Genomic DNA, 21935 nt, shown 5'->3' on the forward strand with positions numbered 1-21935 from the left:
AATGGCTGCTGGCCTGGCCTGGCCTGGGACCCTGCTTTGCCTCCTATTCAGCTGAGGCTGCAGCTGCTGTGCTGACTCCTGCTCCCAGGAGCCAGCAGGAGCTGAGAGCAGGGGCTCCCCACGGATCAGGACAGGCTGGGGTCTTCTGGATTACAAAATTGAGAAGTAAGGGATGACCAGGAAGTGGCGGGTGGACGCCCTGCAGAGGCTGCTGCAGCTCGGGGTCCTGGTCTGCGTGGTGGGTGAGAGAATGGCTCCTGGGTGGGTTGGCTGTAGGGACCCTGACTGGTCCTGCTGGGCTGAGGGTTGGGGGTCTGACTCTTCAGGGACCGGGCTGGTGGTGGTGGAGGGGGCATGTTGGAACAGGGGAGGGGCAGAAGGAAGGCTCTCTGTCTCTCTAGAGGCCAGCAGGGACAAGAGCGAGCCATATGCTTGTGTCCCCCTGTGTGGCCACTTACCTCCTTTCTTGGGCCTTGTCCCCAGCCGCGTGTTGGGCTCTGGGTGCAGAGCAGGATGGTCTTGCCCTGCCCAGGAGGCCCAGGAAGGGCAGGAGGTAGTCCCTGACCCCTGTGAGAGCTGCAGCTCTGAGGTCCCTGAGAAAGGCCACCAGCTGTGCTGGGTCAGGGGAGCCTTTGAGGAGGAGATGGTGTGGCTGGGGCAGGGGAGGGGGACGGCTGGTGAGGGAGGAGGTGGGCAGCTCAGTCTGAGCACATGGCTCTCCGATGTGTGGCTGCAATGTCTGGTCTGTGCAGGGTGTTTGGGTGGAAATGAGGCTGGAGAAGAGGCAGGGCCTGAAGGCTGTGCTGGGAGCCTATAGGATGTGTAGGGGCTGAGTGGGTGGGGCCAGCTCTACTGCTGGTCACCCTGTGCAGTGGATGTGCCACACTGCCCATCGCCTCCTCCCAAGGTGGGCCCTCCTTGCCAAAAAAGGGTACCAGGAGCACTCCCTGGATCCTCAGGTTTCTGTCATCATGAAACTCAAAGGGGTTTCTGTGACCCAGAAAAGGAGCTGGGACATGATGACTTCGTGAAGCCACCACAAGTGGGTGTGTGGGTGCTGCTGCCAGGCGCTCACACCTCTGACCCCACCCCTGCAGCGAGTGTGTGCAAGAGGGGATGTGATGCCAGAGGGGGTGCTGGCGCTGTCACAGGGCCAGGCTCAGGAGGGGCCTGAACGAGGAGTGGCCCTGGACAGGTTCTCAGGGATGTGTAAGAGGTTTCCAGGTGGACAGGGGGAGGAGTCAGGGAGCCGGGCCAGAGCGACTGCATTTACAAAGGGGAATCTGGAAGAATGGAGGGTCTGAGGGCTCCAGCCTTGAACTAGAGGGAGGGGTGGGGGCAGGGGGCAGGGCCTGGAGCTCCTGAATGCTCCCTCCCTGCCCTTTGTCTTGTGGGCTGGCTCCCCCTCTGCTCACCCCACGCTGCCTTCCGGGCCTCCTCCCTCCACCCAGATCTTCCACAGCCCCCATTTCCTCTGTTCTGCTGATGCCCACACTGTACCCCAGGGACACCTGCCCCAGCATAGCCACCTCCTGGTGCACACCCGCCTTGTCCAAAGGAACCCTCTCCCTCTCCCCAGGGGGTGCTCTTTTCATCCAATGAGGCCATGATGTCCCCAGGGCCAACGCTGGACCTGGCTTGACACCTCCCCCTCCCTCCCTCCCATCCATTCCATCTGTGACAGTTTCCCTGCTGCCTCCGTTGTCCCTGTGGTCTTCCTGTGGGTCCCAGGTGAGCTCATGCAGCAGCCAGGCTGAACTTTCACAGGTGACACCATCAGACCTGCCAGCCATTGCTTGCCACCCTTGGAGGCTCCCTTCCGTGATGGTGGCCACCTAGTCCCTGCAGATCCTGACCGCTGCCCCCAGCTGCCCTCTGCCCAGCCCTCCCCTCCCTTCCTGCATGTGCGTCCCCCTACATGTGCAGAGCTGTCATGGGCAGCACATGGTGCCAACCACCCTTCCCCACAGCCCCTGCCTTTTCCCAGGCAGAGCTCACCACCTGCTCCCCTGGCCCCCAGTCATGCATGCAATGAGGGGTCCACCTCCCCACTAGCCTGGGTGGGCACCCGGCCCCATTTAGCTCTGGATCCTCAGTGCCTAGAGCAGTAGGTTCATGGAGAATTCTGGTTGAGCAAATGAGAGTGAATAAAGAAAAATACTTGCCCCAAAGAGGCAGACAGGGGCTCAGAAATGGCTGGAAACCCAGCCAGCCTCCTGTCTCAGCCTCAACTTGCCTCACTGGAGGCACAGGGTTGTCCTGGGGCACAGGATCAATGACTCGATGGGACAGGACCCCTTCCCTCCCAAACCCAGATGCCAGCCTCTGGCCTCTCCCATCGAGGAACCAAGCAGGGCCAACCCTGACCCCTGCCTTCCAGGGAGAGAATGTGCTCTTCTTGGTGACCAATTTCCTTGTGACACCAGAACAAGCTCAGAGCAGATGCCCAGAGGTCAGGCTGCCTGGGAGCCTCTCAGTGGGTCCCTGGTTCCTCCACCAGCCCTGGGTCACAGCCGTGTCCCCCCTTCTCCTTCCCAGGTGCTTGAGGCTCAGCATGTGCTGCTGTAGCCCAGGCTCTGAGCTGAGACCTTTGCTGAGTCATTTCATTTCATCTCACAAGCTCCCTGCCTGGCAGGAATTACTGCAGGCCCCATTGAAGAGGAGAAGACTGAGGCTCAGCCAGGCTGAGTCACTGACCCAAGGCCTCCAGTGTGTGGGGGTCGGGAGTCTGCACCTCAGAGCAGTCTGCTTCCAGATCCTTCCACTGCTGTTTTCTGTGTGTTTCCAGGCCCCTCCCCACCCTGGCCCCTCCTCTGGGCACTCTCCAGGTTGTCAGTGTAACCCCCAGAACCGGGCACAATGCTTAGGTGGGCTCCGTTAGCAAGAGCCAAGCTGGAAGATCACCTCCCCTTCTCTATGCCTAGCCTCTGTTAATGTGTCCCAGGGCAGCTTCCATTTTTTTTGGCAAACATAGCACATTCCTTATGCGGAGCACAGGGTCACTTATGATCTCTGGATATTTTTCTCGACAAGTGTGGTCAAGCTAGAGTGGGCCACCCTCTTCTTGCTTGTTCATGTGGAAACGCAGACTCTTCCTCCAAATCCCACCTTTTCCTCTCACCTGGGGACGTCCCAGGTGCCTAGTGACTCTCACAGATCACACTCGCTGTCCTCCCCAGCTGTGGATATTTTTCCCAATATTTTTATTTCCATAAAATATGTGTAATGTAAAATTTACCATCTTAACCACTTTTACATGCCCAGTTGCCCAGTTGTGGATTTTGTGTGAACAGTTGGGACCCAGACCCAGCCCTGGAAGCCTACTTCCACAGCGATATCTTTCTGACCAACACTGAATCACTTGCTGGGCTGGAGGGTAACTGTGTGGCCCCTGTCCCCTGAGTCCTGGTCATTGGTCCCACCACAGTGGCTAGGGTGCCACATGTGCCTGGTTGGCCCCGTCCACAATGAGGTGAGGCATGTGCACAGAGGATGTGCTGACGTTCAGAAACACACACGATGTCCTTCCCTTTCTAAATGTTCAGAGACGTCTGGTTAATGTTCGGTTTGTAGACTGTCCTGAAATTGTGCTGGGGCCATGGCTGTGTGTTTTCTGGAATCCGTGTGATCCTCTTTGCTCCTCTCCGGGCTTCTGGCCCTTCCCTCAAAACTGCTGGGGCTGGGTAATCCACCAGATCTGACAAGCCGGCTTCCTGAGAATAGCAGAGTTCCTGCCAGCTCCTCTCAGGGGCCTGGTTGTCTGGTCCCTCCCAGCACATGCACTGTGTCCTTGTAGTGTCACAGCCTCCAGCGAACACCTGTCAAACCTTTCCCAGACCAGGCTTGCAAAACTCCACTGTCCCCACCTCACAGAGCTCCTGCATTGACAGCGCAGCTAAGGCGGCCGGTCCTACAATGGGGACAGAAGCTACAGCTGGGAGACCCAGGGAGGCACGTCAGGTGACCCGGGGCATTGGGAAGGGTTTCCTGCAGGGTGTGAGGCTGGAGGGGGATCTTGAGGATGTCCAGGCAGAGGGGGCTACGTGGACAAAGGCCCTGAGCTGTGTGAGATGAGGCCCCTTGGAGGCTCCCTGCACTGAGTGGGGTTGTCCCTAGGTTTGGACTGGACCAGGAAGGGTGTCCTCCTGGATCACAGGGCCTGTGAGCTCATCTCAGGAGCTGAAGTGGATCCAGCAGCAGCGGAGCCACAGACGGGCCCAGGGGAGGGGCGGGCGACCGTCTGTGCATTGGGATGGACCACGTGGCCTGCTGGAGGGAGGTGGATGGGGGCAGAGGTGGGGCCCGTGCTGGTCACCATGGGGTCTGATTGGAGGAGATGGTGGCCCAGCCCGGGTGGAGAGGAGGGGCAGACTCAGGACATAGGTAGGGACAGCAAGGCAGAGCAGGTGGCCCCATGCTGTCCCTGCCCACTTCTCACAGTCCCACCCCCACAAAGTCGCAGCATCTCCTTTGGCTTCTCCCCAGCCCTTCCTGCCACCCTGGTGCTGTGTTCCTCCTGCTGCCCCTGAGCCAGGGGCCCTGGACAGCGGCATCCACCCACCGCCTGGCAGAGCCATATCTGTGCCAGTGCCCAATGCTTGAGGGCACTTCCTCTCCGGGGTCTGGGACTCCCAGAGAGCTCAGCCCCGCCCCCTTCTGGCTGATGCCCAGAACTCTGTGACCCTGTGCAGGCACTGACGTCCCTATTTACAGTGGAACAAGCCAGGAAGGGACTGGCCTGTGGTCCCTTGGCCAGTGTGTGGGGTCCACTTCCCTAGAGGCTCTGAGGAGGGTCCCGCCCTTTGTGTGCCACACCCAGCACATCCACCCTGGCCTGGCTCACCCTCCCAGAGTCCCACCACCTTCCCTATTCTGTCGTCTGAATTGGACCAGAGGAGCTGGGCCTGGAGGAGTCACTTCTGCTCCCGCAGGGACAGAGCTGTCAGGAGGGAAAGAGTCTCACTCTCCCTTGGGAGACAGCGCTGCATCCCTATCTGGCTGGGGGGCTGTTCGCCCTCCCCCTCTGACCACCTCCTTTTATCTGCACCCTCCAGGTTTCCCATGTGCCCCAAACTCAGGGAACCTGGGGGCTAAGCAGGGGAGGGTTGTGTCCCCGTGGACTGCAGGGCTGGGTCACTCAGGGGAGACACCTCCTGGGCCTGGACATCCCTGCTCTCTCACCACCTCAGCCCCTCCATCTCACTGGGGACCTGCTGGGTGACAAGGAATGTCCTGAAGGGGAGACGGGGATGCACAGCCATGGTCACTGTGGGCCTGTCTTCCAGCGCCTCCACTGGGATGGGGGTTCAGGGGGCTGGGCTGGGACCCTGGGTGGCTCCCTCATCCAGGCCTGGTGGTGCCTCTGCATCTCTTCTTTCTGCCAGCAGCCCCCTGTCCACTCTCTTCCCAGGCCCTGTGGGGATTGCAGGCCTGGACTTTGTCTTGCGTTTTCAAGGCACAAAAATGTGCCAGTGTGTGATCTTCAATGGGACCCACAGGATGTGAGATCTGGAGCTGGTGCCCCATGGAGAGTGAAACTGAGTCTGTGTAAGTGTCGGACACCCAGGGCAGGGTCGCAGGACCCCTTACCTCCCCCACCTGCAGGAAGCCCCTGCTGGTCCAGGCTGAGTCCTTCACGCTGTTCATCAAAATCACTGTCACCTTCAGCAAGTTCAACTTCTCCAAGTGAGCACAGTGGGTCCTGGCTGGCCCCAGATCCTCCTTGTCCCCTCCTGGCCTGACTCCTCAGCCCCACCCCCTCTCAGGTCCACTGCCTTGGAGACCTGGGACACCACCTATTTCAACTGCTACCACTACAACCCACGCTTCAGCCTCTGCTGTCCTGTAAACTGCATCAGGGACCTCGTGGCCACAGATGGAGGGGTCTTTGAGGACCTGGCATTGCTGGTGGGCTCATGGGGGGCAGGGTTCTCAGAGGGCTCAAGGGCTCGCGTGCTGGCAGAGCAGTGATGCGCTGTGTGCAGGGCGGTGCTGTGGCATCCACGTCCGCTGGGATTGTGACCTGGATGTCGGGGGCTCAGACTCCCAGCCCCATGACTCCTTCCAGCTGCAGGAGAGGAGCTCCAACTTCAGGTGTGGCCCCACTGCCCGCCCGCTGCTCCTCAGCCAGGTCCTCCCCAACCTGTCCTCCTGTGGCAGCCGGGACAGACCACAGCCTGACCCATCCCTCTGGACACTCTGCTGTGTGTGTGAGGGGGTCCCAGGGCAGGAGGGGTCTCAGCTCCAGGTCCCCCAGCACAGGCTCCGTCCAGCCTCCCTCCTGAGCCCTTTGGCCTCCACCCCATCTGTCCCCACACCCTGCTGCAGCTGAGACCCCTCACCCCAGCCCCTCCTCCACTCCGCCCTGCCTCCAGCACCTCCCTCCATGGCACCAGGGCTTTCTTTTTACTTTTCCCTTAAGGTTTTATCTAAAAATTACAAGAATCTCCAGAAAACTTCAAGGATCAGTACCGTGAAAACCCATTATAGCCTTCATCTGGATTCTCCAGGTGTTTTGTTTTGTTTTTTTGTTTTTTAACATTCTGCCCTGTTTCCTTTCTCTCTCCCTCTGTAAAGAACCGGGTATGTTTAGATGGATTTCACAGCAAACTGTTGGAAAGTAAGTGGCAGATATCTGGACACTCACCCCTCTCAACGCTGTCTTGAGAATGAGGACCTTCCCTGGGTGATCGCTGTCCTCTTGTTACACTCAGGGAATGTAACATTGGCAGATAAATTGAATGTTTAGATTTCCCCAGCTGTGCCAATAATAGTTCTCAGTCTTTTTATTTTCCAATCCAGGATTCACTCAAGGCACTTACATTGTAAGTACTGTCATGTCTTTGTCTCCTAAGCAGACCTGTCTCATCCTTCTGCCACTTTGTGTCACCTTGTCACCCTCATGCATACATGCACACAGCCACCAGGCATGGAGGTGACGTCCTGTGACACTGGCCGCTGGACCCTCCTGGCCTTGCTTCACTGGCCTCCCCAGTCCTTTGCAACCATCTGGGGCTGGACCCGCCCACGCCCTGCTCCCCTCACCTCTGCGCTCTCCCCGCCCTCTGTCTCTGCCTAGAGCTCCTTCCTGAGCCCTGGGAATCCAGCCTGAGGGGTTCCCAGCAAGAAGTCTTCCCTGGTTCCTGGGGGAGAGTGAGTGCCCCTCTCTGGACACCACAGGCCCGGGCCTGCCCCACCTCCCCCCCCACTGCCAGTGTCTGTTTAGGGACCCTTCTGTCCCCATCCCCAGCAGGCAGGGAGCTTGTGAGAGGCAGGTCCCAGCTTGCTTGTCCCCTGTGTCCTCAGCACTGATAAAGGGCTGAGACCCAGGACTCAGGCTGGGGTGGATGGAGTCAGTGGATGAGTAAGATGAGGCCTGTGAGGGCCAGGCCACCCAGGTGTGGGCAGAGCAGCCACTGGACTCTCTCCTGCCCCAGGACAGCCGGTCACTGGTGGGAGATTTCAGGGATGGAGGCCCAGAGCCTGCTCAGCTCTACGGGATCCGCTTCAACATCCTCGTCACTGGGCAGGTAGGGGTCAGGCTGGGGTAGGTGGGGGCAGGCAGTGGTGAGGGGCAGGAGAGGGGGACAGCCACAGGCAGACAGGCTCAGCCTAGGTCTCTCTCAGGCAGGGAAGTTCGGGCTCATCCCCACAACCCTCACTCTGGGGTCTGGAGAGGCTCGGTTGGGTGTGGTGAGTCTGGCCAACATGGCTCCCTCTGGCTGCAGGCAAACACGTGCCCCTCGGGTGACCACCAGAGCCCTTTGTGCTGACAGTGAGTCTCTGGGTGAGGGTTGGGGAGGCAGTGGGATGGCAGGTTGGGACCAGGCCATGGGTCTGCCCTGCCTCTCCCGGATCACCCCCTTCTGTGACCTGCTGCTGTTGTACGTGGATGGAGAAGCCCATTTCTACTGGAGGACCAAGCATGAGGAGGGGGCTGCGGGCCTGCCTGACCCTGGGCTACACTTTGGAGAATGGTGGCTGGAGCCCCATCCTGCTGTCCTCATCTGCAGGTAAAATCCTGAAAGGGGACTGCCAGCCCTGAGCAGACAGGTGGCTTCCCCACCCCCACGTGCAGCTGCCCAAGTGCCTTAGAGGGGGCCCAGCACCTGTCCCCACTGCTGCTGCTGGGAGATGGACACCATCACCAGACGGGCCTGGCACCACTCGCTGGCCCATTCCTGAGGCCTGTAGCCTTTCTCTGCTGGTTGGGGGTTGAGGGATGGGGATTGGGGGCTAGCAAGAGTGGGGACCCAAACTTGGGGCTTCATGGATGAAGCCATGGTAGGACCAGGGCAGGGGTGGGGGGAGAATTCCACCCTTCAGCTCCCAGGCAGACTGTCCCTCCCCCACTCCAGCCTCGGCAGGTGCTACCTGGGGACCACAGAAGCCAGTTTCGTGTACAGACTGCAGGGAACAGATGCAGGGCCCTGGTCCAGTGGGGCTCCGGCTGGGGTTGGGGCTGGAGACGCTCTCCCAGACTCCGTCTCCAGCATTCCCAGCAGCTCCCTGCTTTCCAGTTGTCCACCACACTGGCTGTGGTCGCCTCCAGCCCTGCCTGGCTCCCAGCCCTCCTCCCCCTGCCGGCACCCCCCTCACAGGGAGAGCCCCTGCCCTCTCAGCTGCCCTGCACTGGGGTCTGTGCAGCCAGATTCCAAGGCCAGAGAGAAGGCAGCCTGGCAGGAGGAGCTGTGGCAGCTGCTCTGTGCTGGGTTCCCAGGGCAGGGCCCTTCCCAGCTCTAAGCCTCATCCATGGAGTGAGGAGTGTGGGGGGCAGATGATCTGACCCCCTAGGAACCCAGGCAAGGGCATGGGCATGTCTTGGGCCCCTACCTGCTCAGCTGATGAGCATCAGCCCCTTCCTGGTTGCAGCCCTGGGGCTGTGGAGGGGTGGGATGGGGGGAAGGGGAGAGGCTGAGCAGGTGGGTATGGGGTCCTTTGGGACCTTCCATCTGTCTCCTTGGTAACACCAGCCCAATGCCCTGGAATGTGCCTACCAGGCTTCCTGGGAGCCATGGGGTTGGGTCTGTATATTTGGACACATGTCACTACTGCCCAAAGTCACAGCTAAGAACATGTCTGGGCAGCTGCCCACTCAGCCTGAGGCAACTGTATGAGGACCATGCTCTGACCTAGACCCCAGGTGGAGTTCAGGGGCTGGAGAGAAAGTCCCTAACAGAGGACATGGAGCCCCCAGCAGGCTGGCCTGGTTCAGGCTCTGGAATCCTCCTGGGAGCCTGAGGCCTTCCTGCTGGAGAATTTCCCCATGTCCCGGTCCCACGGTCAGGAGGGGAGGGATGGGGCTGCAGGAGCCAAGCCCTCTCTGGGTCCCAGGGAGGGGCAGGGTTTGGTGTACCTACCCCAGGGAGACAAGGGGCTGCCTCCTCATGGGTCCCTGGTGAGCTTGGCCATGCTGGCAGCTTGCTGTTGGAGTGACTTGGGCCAGGCTGGGTGGGGGAGGCCTGGGGCTCAGGCTGGGCAGCATCTGGAATCATCTGGCACCTGGAGCCTCAGCAAAGCCTTGGGGTCCCTGCTGCCTCTCACCCCCAGGGCAGTGTCCATGGAGGTGGGTTCAGAAGGGCTAGGGTGAGAGATCATGGCCCTGAGGCCTTGTTCTTGGAGTGGGGTCATGTGTCCCTGGTTGTCCTTGGGGCCCAGACAAAGTGATGTTGAGGCTGCAGAGAGTCGAGGAGTAAAGCTGCCAAAGCCAGCAGCTTCCTGTGTGGTCCTCACAGACAGGAACCAGGAGGGGGAGGCGTCTATGGTAAACAGAGCACGGCGGGTGCAGGGTGGGCCTGGGGACCCCCAAGCCTGGGGCTCCACAGCCACCAGGTGGGCTGGAGGTCCCTGGAGCAGGTCCAGCTGCCTGTGCACCAACTTGCCTGCGTGTGTCCCATCCTAAGCCTTTGTCACAAAGACCTGAGGGGGCGGCAGGGAGAGAGGCTGCTGGAAGCTGTGGGCAGCCCTGGGCTGGGAAACAGCTGCTGCCTCAGTCTGCACATGGGTGCACACCCAGGGAACCATGTGGGCCATGTGGGCATGTGCCTGAGAGATGCGTGTGCCCGGGCAGGGGGGCCTCTCCATCCCGGGCAGGCGGACATGCCCTGGTCTCTGGGAGCCCTGGGAAACTGAGGGAAACCCGGAACTGCACTGCCCTTTCTAGGCGGCCTCCTTGGAGTCCAGGCTCTGCTCTCTGGACGTGACCCTGAGGGGACATGAGGGGAGCCTGGGAGGGAGCCTGGCCCTGCCCTGTCAGGGACCCCTCTAAGCCTGGTGTGTATAGCTCCCTTCTGAGCTGAGCAGAGGGCACTGGCCTGAGTGCAGGACCCCAGGACCTAGGCCTGGATGTGTCCCTGACTCAGGACTGTCCCAGTGCTGGTGCCTCCCCCTTACACAACCTCAGCCACTTTGCTCTGGATTGGGAACAATCATCTGGTTCCTGGGGGGCAGGTGAGGACTCTGTGCCAAAAGGAACACCACAGTGGACATGGCAGCAGGCCACTTGGCTGCCTGAGCAGTTATTACTGTGGGTCCCTGGGACTCAAGTCTCCTCCCTGCCCGCCCTACTTCACCTGCCCAGGTAGCTGGAGTCATAAACTGGAAGGTGCTAAGCAGAGTCTACCACACCAGCGCTGGCCATGGCCCACTCCCGAAGACTCAAAGCTCGGCACCTGGGCTGAGGTCCTGAGGACCCCCCAGCATGGGCAGGTATGCAAACCCAAGCTGCTCTGGACAAATGGGGCTGCCAGACCCTCTGGCTTCCCGAGGAGGTGTGGGAGGGTGGGCAGGTCCCCAGTCATCCTCATAGACTGGTGGGCTGCTCCGTGTGGCTTGGCTTCTGGGCCGATGCCTGGCTGGGGGGATGCAGGGCTGGCACCGTCTCCTCCAGGCTGCCATGTGGGACAGTCAACCCCGGCCGTTCCCGCTGGTTCTCCTTGCTGTGCCAGATGCCGTAGCCAAAATACACCATGAGTCCTGCAAGGGTGGCACAAGCCTGAGGGACAGTTCCCAGCCCCGCTTCCCTGCTTGCCCTCCTCCTGCAGCCCCCCAGGGTCGCAGCCTGGCCCCCACTCACCGATCAGCAGCCAGATGGAAAAGACCAACCAGATCACATAGCTCAGGTGCAGCATGAGGAAGATGTTGAGGAGGATGCTCAGGGCGGGAGTCAGGGGCACCATGGGAACCTGAGGGGACAAGGACAGGGCTGGGCTGCAGGGAAGGGCTGCTGGCCCAGGGCCTGATTTCTCGGGAGTCCACAGAGCCTTTCTCTGCCTCTGGAGATTCTGGAGATAAGGGCCCACCTGCCACGCAGAGAGAGGGATGTGGGGCACTGGCCTCCCCCACCCTGCAGCCCTGGTGCATCCTGCCACGGCAGAGGAGGAAGGGGCGAAGGGAGCCGGCTGGGCAGAGCACGGTGAGTGCTGGCTGGAGGAAGTACCTGAAAGGTGTCCTGCCGGCGCTGCTGCTGGTGGGCCCCCAGGACGAGGAGACTGAGCAGAAAGGTGGCGGAGCTGAGCAGGAGCAGCAGGGTGTAGCCCCAGGGAGGGAGGTGCAGGGCCGAGTCCCCAAAGACCAGCACGCAGTCCAGGGTGATGGCCGAGGCCACCAGGACACCGAGCACCCAAGCCACAGCAGCTCCAGGCCTGCACCCACCCAGCAAGCGGAGGTAGGGCCTCAGGGCTGCTCGCAGTTGCCTGGGCTCAGGGGCTGAGTCCTGCTCTGTGCCCACAGGGCTGCCAGGGTGCTGAGAAGTGGATGGAGGGGACTTTCGGAAGCGTAGAATGATGATGCTGGTGGGCACGAAGGTGTAGTCCAGCAGTGCACCAATGGAATGGAACTGGACCAGTGCCTGGAGGTCCAGCAGCAGTGCCAGGAAAGCCATGAGGACCCCAAACACCAGGAGGCTCACCACAGGCACCTGTGTCTGGGGGTGCACGCGGGCAAACCCCTGGAAGAAGAGCCCGTCGGTGGCTATGGCAGAGACCATGCGTGGCAGGAAGAAGATGTACCTGAGCAGGACAGTGGTCATGGCTGTGACAGAGGGTGGGAGACTGGTCAGTGTGGTGGACAGGCCCTGGGGCAACTGCTGGGAGCAAGGGCATGGGTGGCCCCTTGAGAACAGAGGCATGAGTTTAGGCTCTGAGAGTGAGCCTGAGTGTATGTGGGTGCTGGATTGTTCCCCCTCACCACCCAGGAATTGGGCACCCCAGTTTAGGTGACAGGCCCACCGGAGAATCTGATGAGGGCTGAGTCTCTCTGCCTGGAAGGATCTGGAAGCACATCCCAAGAACTGACATTCTGTGTAGAACTGGGAGGAGTGGTGAGTAGGTCGCTTCCCACAAGCCTGGGTGGAGAGTCTAATCATTAGCACCTTCCTGGGTCCAGGATGTGACTGGGAGCACAGGCCCAGATGGAGATGTGTGCCCTGGAGGCTTAGGGCAGGGCCCCACCACTCTGTTCCCTCCCACCTTGCCCAGATGGGCCCCTTACCACAGATTGCACCAGCTGCCATGATGAAGCCCACCCAGCTATAGCCTCTCTGGTGGAAGGCGTCAGCGAGTGCCCAGTCAGGGTCCAGGCTGTGTCATGGCACCATGAGGGTGAGGACTGTGGAGACGAGGATGTAGGCACCAGCCGCCAGGCCAAGTGAGATGGTGATGGCCATAGGCACTGCTCGCTTCGGGTTCCGGGCCTCCTCACTGTAGTTAGCGACGACATGAAAGCCCATGAAGGCATAGAAGCAGGTGGCGGCACCGGCCATGATGCCAGAGAAGCCAAAGGGTGCAAAGCCGCCCTCCTCAGTGCTCCAGTTGTGCGGATGGGCCAGGACAAACCCCAGGATGATGATGAAGAGGATGACAACCATGGTGATAACAGAGAAGGTGCGGGTGAGCCAGGAAGAGACACGGGCTCCACAGAAGATGAATGTAGAAGCCAAAAGAGGGATGACAGCAGCCCAGAAGTCTGGGTACTGGCTGAGGAAGGGCACCTGCCAGATGCCCACATGGGCCTCGGTGAAGCTCTGGATGCGGTGGCTAAAGATGGAGTCCAGGTAGCTGCTCCAGGCACGGGCCACAGCGGCGCCAGTAATGAGGCACCTGAGGAGCACGTTCCAGCCAACGAGGAAGGCCCACAGCTCACCCATGGACACGTAGGTGAACAGGTAGGCAGAACCTCTGCCGGGCACATGCACCCCTAACTCCGTGTAGCATAGGGCTACCAGCAGGGAGGCGATGGCAGCCACGCCAAGGGACACGACCACTGCAGGGCCTGCCATCCCCTTGGCCACGGTGCCCATGAGCATGTACAGCCCCAAGCCCACCATGCCACCCACACCCAGCAGGATCAGGTCCAGTGTGGTCAGGCGGCGCTGCAGCAATGTCTCCTTGGTGGGCTCCTCCAGTGTCTTCACCCGGTTCAGCTTCTGGCAGACGCACACCAGGCTGGCGGTGCTGGGCAGCCCCCAGGCCATGGTGGATGGCTGAGATGAGCACCAAGCCAGATGTCCACACCTACAAGAGCCAGAGGGAAGTGACAGACTGCCCTAGGTCCTGACGAGCCTTCAGTCCTTGTTCTGACCCTGCCCTGGGGACCCAAGCCTGGAACCACTGGCAGCTGCAGGGCTGGATGAGGCAGGCTCAGGGCCTGGCAGCAGGTGGGCAGGAGGCCACAGGGAAGCATGGGGATCCCTTTGAACTGCCCCCTGGGCAAGGGAGCTCAGGTGAATCAGGACCTGAGCATGTATGGGAGGGGCTCTGAGGTGGGGAGGAAGCAGCCCCAGGACCCCTGCACACAGATGTGCTACCACCCAGCCATTACAAGAGCTCATTTCACCACACTCCTCTCCTCAGGTACCCAAGCCTTCACCTCCTCTCCAACCTGAGTCCATCCCCACAGGACTTGCTGCAACTCACCTGCTTTGCCTCAGTGGCCCTCATAGTTCTGCACCTACACCTACCCATGGGTGTCAGATCCAGCACTGGGCCCTGCCTCGTGGTCACACACACACCCTGCCCACACCTCACATGGTCAAGACCAGAGCTCCCCAGGTTCTGGGGAAGCCCTATGACTGCCCGCTTCACAGATGAGGAAGCCCAGGCCACCAGGCAAGTGACTAGCCCAGGTCACCAGGGTGGCCTTGGGAGGCAGGTGGAGGCTAAGGTCCAGGTCTGGGTGGGGTATGGAGCTCACCTGCTTTCCACTGCTGCAGATGCTCTCCTTGATCCCTCATCCCAACACACGAACTCCACCAGCTGGGCACCATCCAGGCCCCTCGACCCTGGGAGGTGTGGGGGCTGCGGGTCTCAGGCAAGATGCTGGTAAGATGAGGGTCTGAATGCGGCTGAGAGGCCCTGGGCAGTCCCTGACCTCTGGCACAATGGGATGGCAGTAAGCCACTTCATCCACTGAAGAGGGAGCGCCCAGCTGTGGGGAGTGTTCTGTGAATTGGCAGAGCTCATTGTGGCTGTTCTGAGCTTCTAGCTACAGACAGTGTCCTGAAAGGAGGCAAGCAGACCCCTGGGGACGACCTCCAGCCCTCCAGCTTGGGGCACCCATAGGGAGCCTCAGATACCGATGGCAGCTCCTCCCAGCTCAGGAGCACCTGTCAAGCCTGGAGGACCCTCAGGGACCCTAACAGCAGCTTCCACTTATTGATATCCATGAGAGATGTCATGGGCTGAGCATCTGCTCCATACCAGTCCCTGCATCACGGGGACACATCACGTGTCTCATCACACGACCATCACACACCCCCTCAGCCTTCTTTATTCCTCGGGCTGAGGGGTCTTTGTCCTTCTGCTCTTCCCACTCCTTTGAAAGTGGAAAGGCTGGTGTCACAGGGTGTGAACTTGTTTACAGCAAAATGAGGACAACCCATCCAAGCAAAGCAAAACCAAATGAGATGTCCTTTTCCCTCAGAACTTTCTCCAGGTTTTTGGGTTTATATTTCATTTGCAGAATAGAGCTTTAGCAGGCTGTCTGGCTCAGCAGGCTGGTGACAGGGTGGTGGACTCCCAGAACAGATGGTGCCACCTGGAGCACTCTACTTTAGCCAGCCCCTTGCTCCCTTCTGGTATTTGGCTGATGTTGTCTTGAGGAGCTTCTCAGATGAGCTCCGACTTCCTGCAGGGGTGACCCCTCCCGCACCTCGCTCCTTGTGGCCTAAACATAACTGAGCAGAGTTCCTTGTTCTGAAACGCTTTCACGGAAACCCAGAAAAATGCATTTCCAACCAAGAGGCCTGGGCAGTTGTGTAACAGGAGCTCCCCCAGGGCCTGACCGACGGCCACCTGAGAGCTGGTGTGCAGGGTTTCAGAGCACTGACTTTTCATCTACCCAGAGAAGGGCTCTCATCACATCCCTTTCACAGGGGCGAACATCCAGTGGATACTCGTGGCCAAGCATGGTCGACACAGTAAACTGTAAACTTCCAGTGACATGGCTGGGCCAAGTGCTGGGCCCCACTGAGCAAGGCAGTTACACTGAGCAACACATGGAGATGCAGTGAAGAGAAAGCACCAAAAATATAAGGAGAAGAAGAGAGAACACTTCCCACCTCATCCTACACAGCCAGGAGCACACTGACACCAAACCCAACAAAGACATCACAAGGAAAGAAACCACAGGCCAACATCTTTTATGAATATAGATGCAGGATTGCTCAACTGAGTACCAGCAAATCGAATCCAGCAACATATAAAAAGGGCCAAGCGGGATTTATCCCAGGAATGCAAGATTGATTTAACATCTGAAAGTCAATCAATGGAATATGTCATACTAACAGAATAAAGGGCAAAAACCACATGATTGTCTCAACAGACACAGAAAAAAACAGTCAACAAACCTGGCCTGGAAGGGACCGCCCTCAAACTGACGAAGACCATCCACGAAAACCCCTCGGCTGCTGTGCTCAGTGGAGAGACACTGAAAGCTTTCCCTTTGCTCAGGAACAACATCGGGAGGTCCTCTCTCCACTTGTATCCAACACTTTACTGGGGGCTCTGGCCATGGCAATTAGGTGAGAACATGAGATAAAAGGAATCCAGATTGGAAAGGGAGGAGTAAAACTATCTCTAGCCTCAGATGACATGATCTTATGTTAGAGAAAACCCTAAGGAATCCACACAAAAAAATATTAGAACTGATAAACCAGTTCAGCAAAGGTGCAGGACACAAGATTAATATACAAAAATCAATTGTATTTCTATACATTAGAAATGAAATACCCAGAAATGAAATTATGAAAACAATTCACCCCACATAGCAACAAAAAGAATAAATTTACTTATAAACATACTTAGAATAAATTTAACAAAAAAATGCAAAACTTGTACTCTTAAAACTACTAAACATCACTGAAAAAATTTAAAGAAGACCTAAATAAGTGGAAAGACATCCCACGTACATGAACTGGAAAATCTAATATTGTCAAGATGGCAATACTCCCAAATTGGTCTGCAGATCCAGTGCAACTCCTATCAAAACCCCAACTGCCTAGTTTTCAGAAATTATCAAGTTGATCCTAAAATTCATGTGGAGATGCAAGGGACCCAGAAGAGCCAAAACCATTTTGAAAAAGAACAAAGTTGGAGGACTTACATGCTCTGATTTCTAAACTGACTACAAAGCTACAGGAATCAACACTGTGTGTTACTGACATAAGGAGAGACATAGATCAATGGAATAGAGTTGAGACCCCAAAAATATGGGCAATTGATTTTTGAAAATTTATTGCCAATTTAAATTCATGACCAATGATTGTTTTAAAAATAGACTTTACTTTTTACAGCAGTTTTGGGTTCACAACAAAACTGAGCAGAAGGTGGAGTTCTCACATACCCCCAGCCCCTACACAGGCATAGCCTCCCCCACCTTCAGCATCCCCCAGCAGATTGGTAAAGTTGTTACAACTGAGGAACCTGCATTGACACATCATTATCACCTACAGTCCATGGTTTACATTAGGGCTCACTCTTAGTGTTGTACACTCTTGCTGTTTTGACAAATGTATAATGACGTGTACACACTATTACAGTAAGCCCTAAAAATCCTCTGTGCTTCACCCATCCATCCCTCCCTCCCCACTAACCCCTGGCAACCACTGATCTTCTCACTGCCTCCACAGTTCGGCCTTTCCAGAAGGTCATATAGTGGGAATCGAATCACACACCATGTAGCCTTTTCAGGTTGGCCTTTTTCGCTTAGTAATATGCATTCAAGGTTGTCTCATGTCTTTTCTTGGCTTGATAGCTCCTTTCTTTTTAGTGGCGAGTAATATTTGTTGTCTGGATGTACCATGCTTTATTTATCCATTCACCTACTGAAGGACATCCTGGTTGCTTCCAAGTTTTGGCGATTATGAATGAAGCTGCTGTAAACACCCATGTGCAGGTTTTTGTGTGGATATAAGTTTTCAACTCAACTGAGTAAATATCACGCAGTGTGGTTGCTGATTCATATGGTAAAAGTATGATTAGTTTTGTAAGAAACTGCCAAACTGTCTTCCAAACTTGCTGGGCCATATTGCATTCCCACTAGCAATGAATGAGGGTCCCTGTTGCTCTGCATCCTCGGCAACATTTGCTGTTGTCAGTGTATTGGATTTCTACCATTCTAACAGATGTGTACTGGCATCTCGTTGTTTCAATGTGCAGTTCCCTAATGACACAGGATGTGGAGCATCTTGTCATAGGCTTATTTTCCAACTGTCTATCTTCTTTGGTGAGTTGTCCAGATCTTTTGCCCATTTTCAGTTGGGTTGTTGGTTTTCTTACTGTCGATTTTTAAGAGTTCTTTGTATATTTTGGATAATAATCCTCTATCAGACATGTCTTTTACAAATGTTTTCTTCTAGTTTATGCCTTGTTTCCTCATTCTGTTGATGGTCAATTGATTTTTGACAAGAGAGCCAAAACAAATCAATAGGGGAAAGAAGAATCTTTTCAATGCACTGTGCTGCAGCAACTGGATATCCACAAGCAAATGAGTGAAGTCAGACTCTTAACTCACACTGCATACAAAAACTAACTCAAAAATCAATCAAAACCTAAATCTAAGAGCTGAAAGGATACAGGCATACCTTGGAGGTATTGTGGGTTCAATTCCAGACCACCACAATAAAATGATTATCACAATACAGTGAGTCACACAAATTTTTGGTTTCCCAGTGCATATGCAACGCATGTTTACACTATACTGTAGCCTATCAAGTGTGCAAAGTATTATGTATAAAAAAGAATGTACTTTAAATGTAACTTAAAAATACTTTATTGCTAAAAAATGCTAACCATCATCTGATCCTTCAGTGAGTCATAATCTTTTGCTGGTGGAGGGTCTTGCCTCGATGTTGATGGCTGCTGACCGATCAGGGTGGTGATTGCTGAAGGTTGGGGTGGCTTTGGTAATCTCTTAAAATATGCCAACAAGGAAGTTTTCACTTTGATTGACTCCTCCTTCCATGAAAAATTTCTCTGTAGCATGTGATGCTGTTTGATAGCATTTTACCCATGCTAGAACTTCTTTCAAAATTGGAGTCAATCCTCTCAAAATCTGCCACTGCTTTACCAACTAAGCTTATGTAATATGCTAAATCTGTTGTCATTTCAACAACCTTTATAGCTTCTTCACCAGGAGTAGATTCCATTTCAAGAAACCACTTTCTTTGCTCATCCATAAAAGCAACTCCTCATCCATTAAAGTCTTATCATGAAATTGCAGCAATTCAGTCACATCTTCAGGCTCGATTTCTAATTCTAGTTCTCATGCTATTTCTACCATATGTGCAGTTACTTCCTCCACTGAAGTCTCGAACCCCTCAACGTCATCTATGAGACTTGGATCAGCTTCTTCCAAACTTCTGTTAATGTTGATACTTTGACCTCATCCCATGAATCATGAATGTTCTTAATGGCGTGTAGAATGGTGAATCTTTTCCAGAAAGTTTTCAAATTACCTTGCCCAGGTCTATCAGAAGAATCACTTTATATGGCAGCTATAGCCTTATGAAACATATTTCTTAAATAATAAGACTTCAAAGTCAAAATTACTCCTTGATTCATGATCAAAATGGCTGCCTAGATCCTGCAGAATGGATATGGTGTTAGCAGGCATGAAAACAACATCAATCCCATTGTTTATCTCCATCAAAGCTCTTGGGTGACCAAGTTCATTGTCAACGAGCAATAACATTTTGAAAGGAATATTTCTTTCTGAGTGGTAGGTCTCAACAGTGGGCTTAAAATATTAAGTAAATCAGTGCCAGCCTGGTTGCTGAGTGGTTGAGTTTGCATGCTCTGCTTCATTGGCCAGGGGTTTTGCTGGTTCAGATCCTGGGCACGGACCTAGCACCACTTGTCCAGCCATGCTGAGGTGGCGTCCCACATAGCTCAACTAGAAGGACATACAACTAGAATATACAACTACGTACTGGGGGGCTTCAGGGAGAAGAAAGAAAAAAAGAAGAAGAATGGCAGCAGATATTAGTCCAGGTCCCAGTCTTTAAAAAAAAATAATCAGTAAATGGTGTTGTAAACAGATATTCTGTCATCCAGGCTTTGTTGTTCCATTTGTGGAGCACGGGCAGAGTAGATTCAGCACAATTCTTAAGGGCCCTAGCATTTTCAGAATGGTAAATGAGCATTGGCTTCAACTTAAAGTCACCAGCTGCATTAGCCCCTAACAAGAGAGTCAGCCTGTCCTTTGAAGCTTTGAAGCCAGGCATTGACTTCTCCTCTCTAGCGACGAAAGTCCTAGATAGCATCTTCTTCCAATATAACGCTGTTTCATCTACATTCAAAATCTGTTTTTTAGTGTAGTCACCTTCATTAATGATCTTAGCTGGATCTTCTGGAGAACTTGTTGCATCTTCTGCATCAGCACTTGCTGCTTCCCCTTGCACTTTTATGTTATGAAGACAGCTTCTTTCCTTAAACTCATGAACCAGCCTTCGCTAGATTCAACCTTTCCTTCTGCACCTTCCTCACCTCCCTCAGCCTTCCTAGAATTGAAGAGAGTTAGGGCCTTGCTCTGGATTAGGCTTTGGCTTATGGTAATGTTGCAGCTGGTTTGATCTTCTATCCAGACCACTAAGACTTTCTCCATATCAGTGATAAGGCTGTTTCACTTTCTTATCATTCATGTATTCACTGGAGCAGCACTTTTAATTTCCTTCCAGAACTTTTCCTTTGCATTCACAGCTTGGCTAACTGTTTAGTGCAAGAGGCCCAGCTTTTGGTCTATCTAGGATTTTGACATGTCTTCCTCACTAAGCTTAATCATTTCTAGCTTTTGATTTAAAGTAAGAGATGGGTGGCTCTTTCTCTCTCTTGAACACTGAGAGGCCACTGTAGGGTTATCAATCGGCCTAACGTCAATATTGCCCTGTCTCTGGCAATAGGGGACCTGAGGACAGGGAGAGGGATGGGGGAACAGCTGGTTAGTGGAGCAATCAGAATACACACAACATTTATCAACTGAGGTTACTGTCTTATATGGGTGTAGCTTGTGGCAACCCAAAACAATTACAACAGTAACATCAAAGATCATTGATCACAGATCACCATAACAAATTAGTGATAATGAAAAAGTTTGAAACATTACTAGATTTACTAAAATGTGACATAATGACATGAGTGAGCAAATGCTGTTGGGAAAATGGCACCAATAGACTTCCTTGATGCGAGGTTGCCACAAACTTTTGATGTAGTGCAGGACAGGCTGCCCCAAGGGGTGGGGTATGCCACTCTGGTATGCAGATTATTTCAAGCTGAAGACAATCAACTCTCAAGAGACTCTGGAAGAACACTTGATCTTCCCTCAAATTTTTTAAAACAATTCAAGATAGAAGGGCCTGTCCCAGGAGGAGCTCTTACCATGGATAATTCTAGGTGTGGCAGGTAGGAGGGCATCTAGCAAGGGCCATTTTACCAAAAGATCTCTTTTAGGTCCCATTGTCTATAGACGGGACAATGCAAACATTTGTTTACCAAATATGAACTCTTCTCATCTTCCCATAAATTGCCTTCTCCCCCTTTGATGTCTCAGACCTTTAGCTCCCTCTCCTTAGTCCAAAAGGACATATATACCTCATTTTTCCTGACTGTCTTTGGAATTCTTCATGCTTTTGTGAATTCCCTGTATACAAGTATTAAAATTTGTCTGATTTTTTTCCTGCTAACCTGCCTCATGCCATTTTTAAATCTTTGACCAGTCATGAGAATCATAAGAAAAAAGGTGGGGAATTCTCCCTCTTTCTGTATAGTTTTGGCATAGCAAGCAGAATTCCCACTGGCTGGCAAGCTGCTCTCTCTGGCTGGAAGGACTGCTTTCTCCCTAGGACAACTGCAGATGAGGAGATCTGGGTCACCTGATGAATGCCTAGAAGAGGGAAGATTTGTTACCACGTTAGTTTCCTGGAATCTCTATCTGCGGGGTCCAGTGGAAGTAAGCGGCAAGAATCTTTTTCTCTCTTTCTAATTTGGATTGGCAGGAGAAAATCTTTGGGAAATTAAGTTTTGTGCCTTTTAATGACTCTGGTAAATTAGGTAGAGTACTCTTGACTTTTATTCTTTTCCTCCCAGAGGTGGCCACTGTTTTTTCACTTTTTTGTTTCTGTCTTTTGTGTCATATGTCATAAGCAGGAAATACCATAGGGTGGGACACAGGCATAGGCCCTATAAGCCTGTTGTCTGGTCCAACCCCACAGGCTGGTGAGTTTGTGGTCTCACCAGACTGGCTTCTATTTAGGCAAACTTTGCTGTGGGTTCACATGCACATAAGGTGAAAGCTGTTGCCAAGGGACACCTTCAAAGCCAAGAGGCCACAATATTAGCGGTAAAGGGTCAATCAGTTAAGAGCCATCAGGGTGCTCACTACCTTTAGAAGACTCCTGTGATAGGATAGGTTGGTCACAGAATGGGGTAGATGACAGCAGGTCC

At 54.5% G+C, this 21935-nt stretch overlaps 1 protein-coding gene and 1 pseudogene across 1 annotated transcript; one reads left to right on the forward strand and one right to left on the reverse strand.

Moving 5' to 3' along the window:
• The first annotated feature begins 172 nt into the window (after positions 1 to 172).
• On the forward strand, positions 173 to 8742 carry LOC103563644 (P2X purinoceptor 6-like; annotated as a pseudogene).
• Positions 8743 to 10775: 2033 nt separating this feature from the next.
• On the reverse strand, positions 10776 to 13498 carry LOC103563643 (cationic amino acid transporter 4-like). The gene is given in 4 exon segments (XM_008539071.2): positions 10776 to 10974; positions 11075 to 11183; positions 11438 to 12030; positions 12490 to 13498. Coding segments are annotated over 4 exon segments (1857 nt in total). The 5' UTR covers positions 13472 to 13498; the 3' UTR covers positions 10776 to 10801.
• Between the last annotated feature and the right edge of the window lie 8437 nt (positions 13499 to 21935).

Source organism: Equus przewalskii, chromosome 7 (genome assembly GCF_037783145.1).
Source record: "Equus przewalskii isolate Varuska chromosome 7, EquPr2, whole genome shotgun sequence".
Lineage (NCBI taxonomy): Eukaryota > Metazoa > Chordata > Mammalia > Perissodactyla > Equidae > Equus > Equus przewalskii.